This window comes from Pinus tabuliformis, chromosome 5_1 (genome assembly GCF_031772625.1).
Source record: "Pinus tabuliformis cultivar Carrire ecotype Pingquan chromosome 5_1, CPIR1, whole genome shotgun sequence".
NCBI lineage: Eukaryota > Viridiplantae > Streptophyta > Pinopsida > Pinales > Pinaceae > Pinus > Pinus tabuliformis.
In genome coordinates, this window is record NC_142305.1 from 653,892,616 (window position 1) to 653,900,050 (window position 7,435).

The 7,435-nt window shown below is 31.2% G+C and overlaps 1 protein-coding gene across 1 annotated transcript; it reads left to right on the top strand.

Moving 5' to 3' along the window:
* Nucleotides 1-2,033: 2,033 nt before the first annotated feature.
* Nucleotides 2,034-4,929, top strand: LOC149166689 (transcription factor SCREAM2-like). Its single transcript, XM_089431387.1, has 4 exons — nucleotides 2,034-2,743; nucleotides 3,019-3,216; nucleotides 4,169-4,339; nucleotides 4,420-4,929. Exons 1-4 carry the CDS (start codon nucleotides 2,207-2,209, stop codon nucleotides 4,498-4,500), a joined length of 987 nt encoding a protein of 328 aa, XP_089287513.1. The 5' UTR covers nucleotides 2,034-2,206; the 3' UTR covers nucleotides 4,501-4,929.
* The last annotated feature ends 2,506 nt before the right edge of the window (nucleotides 4,930-7,435 follow it).

Here is a 7,435-nt window from a genome sequence, read left to right on the forward strand (position 1 = left end):
ATATCACAATCCAATTAGATATCACATTGATATGTAAGATCTTTTTATTTATGGAATAAGAGACATTCTTTTTGTTGTGATTTGACTGCTTAATTTACATAGATATATAGCCTACTTTTTTTTATTTGAATCTATAATTTCTTAGAAGAAAACACATGTTCTTAATTATTAAGCCTACTCAATATTAATGTTTAGGATTTGAAAGAAACAAGAGATCTAAAACTAAAGTAAAGTAAGAAAGTTAAGATTTGGTTTTCAAAGGAAATTAAAAAATCACGAGAGGAAAAATATAATGATATAAAAAGTTGAGAATAAATTTAAATATTTCATGATTTTGACCTTTTCCCATAAACCATCATAGTAATTAAGCCTAAATAATACTTGTTAAACTTGTATTTTTAAAATTGATGAAATTGTCAATTTTAATGCATAAATGGAGTCAAGATCTTTAACTACCCGAATTCTAGCTAGATTATCCAATATTAATATATGATATATATAATTTCATCAACACAAAATAAGTCTGAAATTTCAAATAAAAAATATTGGTTTTCCTGTTCATTATTTTAAGATGTAAAAAAAAACCAATTTATAAGAAATTTAAACTTACAACAAATATTAAAAATAAGAATAAAACTTATTAATTTAAAATATTTTATTGTAAAAATAATTAAAACTAAATTTTTTTTAACAAAACCTTAAATATAAAACACTTTACCTCTTCTATTGGAAAGTGACATGTTTTGTTTAATTGGTTAAAAAACCCAAAAAAGATTGGCCCTCTTTTTCCATCTTTTTCCATATATTTTTTTGTATACTACAAAAACATCCATTATCCCCTGCATTATAATCATGCCATCTGTAACAACCCTATGCATTTCTTTAACAAAAAGGATGACCAAGAGGATGACTAGGACACTAGTTCCAAATATTATGCTCAATATATGTTCCCTTAGTAGATTTGGAAGTGGTAGTGTTCAATGTCAATAGCATTATGGATTAGCTTAATTTCATTCTCGTTTTTAAGGATCATAAAAAGTCATTTCACCCTCTCCATTGTGTTGTGTCTTTAAACCATTAAACAAATACATGGTTGGTCTTCGTATAGGACATCAAATTATATATACAAGTTTGAATCATGATAGAAGTGGCGATATCATATTTATTTTTAATATGAAGTAAAATGATAAGAATAATTTAATATTATTAAGTTTTGATTTATTTTAACTAAAATTTTGTGATAAAAATTTGAAAAAATTATAGTATTTTATTTAAATCATATTTTTAATACATTACTGAAAAAGTCGTTAAAGTATAATTTTAAACAAAAATCTAATATATATATATATATAATTTAGGGCATAGGTATTTGTATTTAAAGTTGGAATTTCATTTTTTTTTTTAAATTTGACGGTTTTCACATTTTTCGATCATCTCACTGGTGTTTACAATTTTAACGAAAAATTATAACAGTCTTATAAAATTTAAAACTATATTTAACAAGCAAATCACCTAATGACAAACAATTTACCCATCAAATTTTATAATCACGTAAGGCCAAACAATTTACCCATCGAATTCCATTTATCCAGGTCAGTCTCCAACCATTCACTCGTTTCGTATTTTCAAAAATATGAAATTTGAATTATTTGAAACTGTCACTGAGTCTTATGTTGACGAGCGTGTAAATGTAAACTTTTCCCTTCGGTCAACAGTGCAGTGCTGGTCTACAGGAAACAGAAATCATAGGCTGAGAACAGAATATTTTAGTCTACTTAAAATATATATATTTGTCACTAGCGAATGGCAGGTAGCATGGCACAGAACTCCGGCATTGTCAGAACAAAAGGATTCCGTACATTCTACCTCTGGCTTCGGTAATCGCAGCTATGCTACTTAACCCCAGTTAAGTTTACCCTGTTTTAACTCTAACTACAGTGGCTAACCTGCAAGTAAAAGACACCAGAGATGATCTCAGTATAAAAGACGTGTCAGACCTCCAAACCGTTTTGGTTTTTACGTATTTTCATGCTGTAAGCCCACGACGACCCAGAAATTGCTTGGAATTTACAGAACACTCAGTATACCAAATATGGCAGCGATAAAGCCATGGATATAATTATGGAGTGGGTACTTGACATTTGAGAAAGAATATAGTGAAGGCAAGCCCTTAACTCTGTAAAAGCGTTCCATAAGCTGAAAAGCTATGGAAATGGCTTGGACTGATTTGTTGGACGAGAGCTTTTCTTCGATCAGAGCCATGCTGGATGGAGGGGAAGGGGGCTATGACTTTTATTCTGCAATGGATGACAATGGAGGGACTCTAGAGGCCCTTTTGGACCCTTCTCTCATGTGCCCAGATGGTTCTGTCTTGAGTAATGTGGGCGGAAGCATCAACACTTTTCATGACTTGGGCTGCTCAATAACCACCAGTGCTGATACGCTTGAAGGTCCGGAGGGCTCTGATGAGTTGGGTTTGTTGCAGAGACGAGCTGGGATCGAACCTGGATTTCAGAAAAATGGATGTGATGAGAAGCCAAATAGTGTAATTACTGAAAGGGAGGCTGATGCTCCTTGTGCTGCTAATAATAATAACAATAATGGGTATGCTAATGCTGCAAGTGTTGGTAGAGGAAGGAAGAATGGGTTGCCTGCTAAGAATCTTATGGCAGAGAGGAGGCGGAGGAAGAAGGTCAATGATCGCCTGTTAAAGCTTCGTTCTGTGGTGCCCAAGGTCTCCAAGGTGATCTCTATTATTTTCCTCTTTTTCCTCTGTTTCTTTTCCTGTTCTGTTTTCTATGTTGAATTTGTCAGAACTCTGGAGCTAGAGACACTTCACACTAGCCAAAAGGGTTATTGTTTCACCAGAAGATCAACAGATTTGGCCTTATTCTTCATAATTTGGACATATATTTTTGCGGGATAGTTGCCTACTTTGAGTCTCATGTTTGCTGAGATGTGGCTGATAAGTGATAATTGACCCTAAAGGTTGTTCTGCTTGGTATTTCCTTTTAGCAGATGGACAGGGCCTCAATATTGGGAGATGCTGTTGAATACTTGAAGGAGCTTCTGCAACGTATTAATGATCTCCATACTGAGCTCATATCTACCTCGGCTAACTCCAATCTCTTGGCACCCCAACTGCCTGAGTTTCCTTGCAGAATGAACCAAGAGTATCAAGCTTCGCTGCTTAATCCAGAAGTAGAGCCAGCAAGGGTAAGAGAACAACCATGCTCTCTTCATTAAATTCAAAACAAAATAAAAAATTGTACTGATAGCCACAGGTGATCTGATGGGGGCCAATAAAAATTTCTGATACATTATGTGATATGTACAGTGAAAGCAGTGCCCAAGGCATCTCCAAACTAGAAACATAAATAAAATGCATCACAAGCTTACAAAAATGTAACCAAATAAGCAGTTCATCTTCTGTCACTAAGTGGCATACAGCTGTCAATGATCATCATTCTTGGTCTAGCACCATAAAGTGCTGCACTCCATCTCCCAGATTGTTACATGCATAAGTGTGAAGGGATGTGGCTTTCTTGTGCAGATCTATGTGGCAGTGAAAAAGCTCCCAGTGCAGAGGTTCCATTTCCCTTTTCATTCAAGGCCGGTCTTCTGTCATCTCAGACATAATGCTTTCTTCAACTCTGCAGACTATTAGCCTGTGTTTCCCTCCTTGACACATATAGAAGACAAAAGGTTAAACTTCAGAAAAAAAGCTCCCACATTGTTCAGTGAGCATGAAACCCATATTCTTCTAGTTTGGAATAGGTTCTGGACAGCTTCATTGAATATTTCTTAATGACCTTGTTTTCATATTCCACACTGAAAACTCACTGTTGTCATTCAACTTTTTGTTTGTTTGTAATATTTTATGAATTTCTGTTGTTTGTCACAATGAAAACCCATTAAGCCCATCACTTTCAATCATCTTCAAGTTTTTCATTTTTTTCCTTTGCAAACTTATAGGAATATTTTATTTTCTACTGCAGTTTATTGTCACAGCTACTAATCAATCTCCTTATATTTGCAAGCTCCATGGTGTCTCTGTCAGTATGTCTGATTGTTGGCTTCTTTCTAAGCTCTTTTAGGTAAGGATCTAATCAATGGTGTTTGGTTGAGAAAGAGAATCCCCTCTGATACCTTATCTATGGAAATGCAGGTAGATGTGAGAACAAGAGAAGGGAAGGCCCTAAACATCCATATGTTCTGTTCAAAAAAGCCTGGCCTACTTCTATCCACAGTCAGGGCTCTGGATGGGCTTGGTCTTGATGTTAAGCAAGCAGTCATAAGCTGCCTCAATGGATTTGCACTAGATGTCTTCGAAGCAGAGGTAATGAAATATTTGAATTTATTATGCATTAAAGGTCAATATCTATTGGTCTAACTCTGTTGTTTTCCTTTTGTTATCAGAAATCCAAGAGGGAAGATGTTACAGGCGAGGAGATCAAGGCATTGCTGCTGCAGACTGCAGGCTATCAGGCTGGACTGTAGTGGAATAACTTACTACACGTCTTCAACTGTCCCTTCAGCTGAAAAGCATAATATTCTTTCAGTCAGGTTTCAGTTCAGAATCCATGGAATTCCCATGGTGGTATCATTTTTTCCAAAGGGCTTCTGATATACAAGGAGCACGCTTTTGCTTCCAATGGACAGATGATATTTTCGTTCCAGCAACCCATGTATCAAATTGTCGAGAATATGTTAGTTTAGTCATGTTAGTTTAGTCAGGTCAATGCAAATTCTGTTTGATTCAGAAATATTATGAGTCATATGAAAGGCCGGGATTTTGACAGTTGGTTTTAAGGGTTCATAGTGAGAGTTTATTAGGTAAGGTTTTGCTTCGAAGCTAATATAGCTCTGCGTCCTCTGCGTCCATGTATGGTTCAAGTTTTCGAAAATAAAACTTTTAGAGTGAGTTTATAATAATGGTTTTGATTTATCTGAGGAAATTGGTCCTGTAGTAAGATTTAAAAACTGCAGTTCTGTTTTTATTTAATTAAAATTTCTGGTTTTTAATTAATTAAAATTTTTGATATGATTATTCAGATTTATTATAAAGAGCGTTTGAGTTGATGTTTCGAATTAAAGTGTGACTCATCCCGACCCTATGAAAAATTTGATCAAGATTCAATGAACGAATAAATAGGTGGGAAGGTGAGAGATGCAAGAAGGAAAAAGAATTAACTTCAAATTATTATATATATATATATATATATATATATATATATATATAAAATATAATATAATATAATGAAAAACTCAATATATAAAATATAATATAATGAAAAACTTAAAAATATATAAAATAATAAAAAAATCTAAATAAAATAAATATTAATATAAATAACTAAATTGATCAGTGAAAATGAAAATCTATTTTATAACTAGTCATTAATCAAGTATTTAATGATTTTCCTTCAATAAACATAATTTTATCCATAAATAATAAACCATAAATCTTGTAATGTTTTTTTCTAAATAATAATAATAACTAAATTTATAATATTTTTTCCTAAATAATAATAAAAAATAATTTATATTCATGAGTAGTAATTTATAACAGTTATATTTATTATTAACAATTAAATTATAATATATTTTATTAATTTACAATTCATATTGAATTATATTTTATTAAACCGTTTGTAACTAAATAATATAAGAAAATATTATTTGGTTAGAAATCACATCTTTTTGTGACAATGAACTATATTGGATGGTTAGAAAAAGGTCAGCAAAAATATCCAATATGATTTCTAATAAAATAATATTTTCTTAATTCATTATGAATCACAGAAGTTTGAATTCAAAAATTAAATGATAACAAATTTTGCTATAAAATTAATTTTTTTAATAACCCAAAACTGCCTATTTGCCATAATCTAACTACTATGCAAATTTGCTCTGAAAATCATGGAAATTACTAAAAGCTTACTAAAAGCTTTTGATAAAATCGGGCAGAATTTTTTGTAAATCCAGATTACAGCTGTCAAATTTTAACATTTTGGGTGTTTTAGAAGTTTCTGATGGTGTTGAATCCATATACACTATCAAAAACATGAAACTGTTACTGCCAAATTAAAAAAAAGAAATTTAACCAGATTCCAACTACTTTTAACTGTCGCAACAAATAAACCACGCAAATATAAAGCAGAGGAAACTACTAAAATGATGAAAATTTCCACTTCGTGAAAATATAGTGTGGAGTAAAGCTACTAAAATGATGAAAATTTCCATTTCAGTGGCTAACAGGGTTTTGAAAGGATCTCGGCCACCACACGACACTCCGCCACCGAGGAAAGCCACTAAAATGATGAAAAATCACAGGTCGGTGGTTTAGAGGGGTTTTAAATGGATTTTTGCGACCATACAACAACTTCGCCAGCGAGATGTTGGCTATGTTATGATTATCTTTATGTTCAGACGCTAATGGTTGGATTTTCTAAAATAATGTTTACGAATTTTATAGCTAAATTTCTTAGAAAGGTATAATCATGGGCTACTTTTACATTTAAGATAATTACTTTTGGGTCGTTTCATATTTATGATGTATTACTTTTTGTTTAATTAAGATTTAATGGGTGATTATTGATATTGTTGATATCAGAATTTGTTTTGTTTGAAATAGCTTTTTTAAAAGAAATCGTGCGTTAAGAAAAGAATTAATTAAAAAAACAAAGAGAATAATTATTGAAACAAGGAAGTCACAAGATTGGAGAAAAAATCAACGAAAATGTCTGGATGCAAAGAATAATTAGATAAAGTGGAATTTTTTTTTGTTGGAAATAGTTAAAAAAGTATTACCATTTAATTTTTTAAACTATTTTTTTCGGCTAAATATAATATTATTGATTTTTTTAAAAAAATATATTATTGTAAGTGTTAAGAATTGGAATAAGTGTAAATTAACATAATATAGAGAGAAGGGTTTTAAGTTATTTTTCGACAATTTTTAATGATTTTTTTATTTAAATTTATTAAGTTTATAGGTATCTTTTCGTTTAATCTAAATCTTTATCCCGTGGTGATAAATGAAAGATGTTGGTATATTCTCATTGCCTTTACATCATTGGATGAAATTTCAAATATTAACTATCTTGCATTTCTAAATCTACATTTACCTTTCGGCAATTACCTAATACAATTATAAATTACCAGATCACATGAATATATGTTTACCTTTTTGCATTTACCTAATACAATTATGAAATTACCATGCAAATTATCAAATAACAAATGATATCATGTGAATGTGTGTGTTTATAAAAAGACTTAATACAATTATGAATTACCAAATCACATGAATACATGTTTACCTTTTTGCATTTACCTAATGTAATTATGAAATTACCATGGAAATTATCAAATAACAAGTGATATAATGTGAATATATGTGATTATAGAAAGAATGGTTGTGCTAGAGCAT

Coding starts and splice junctions, on each gene's coding strand:
- LOC149166689 (XM_089431387.1), top strand. CDS start 2,207: ATGGAAATGGCTTGGACTGATTTGTTGGACGAGAGCTTTTCTTCGATC. Junction 2,744..3,018: donor TGGTGCCCAAGGTCTCCAAG/GTGATCTCTATT, acceptor TCCTTTTAGCAG/ATGGACAGGGCCTCAATATT. Junction 4,340..4,419: donor TAGATGTCTTCGAAGCAGAG/GTAATGAAATAT, acceptor TTTTGTTATCAG/AAATCCAAGAGGGAAGATGT.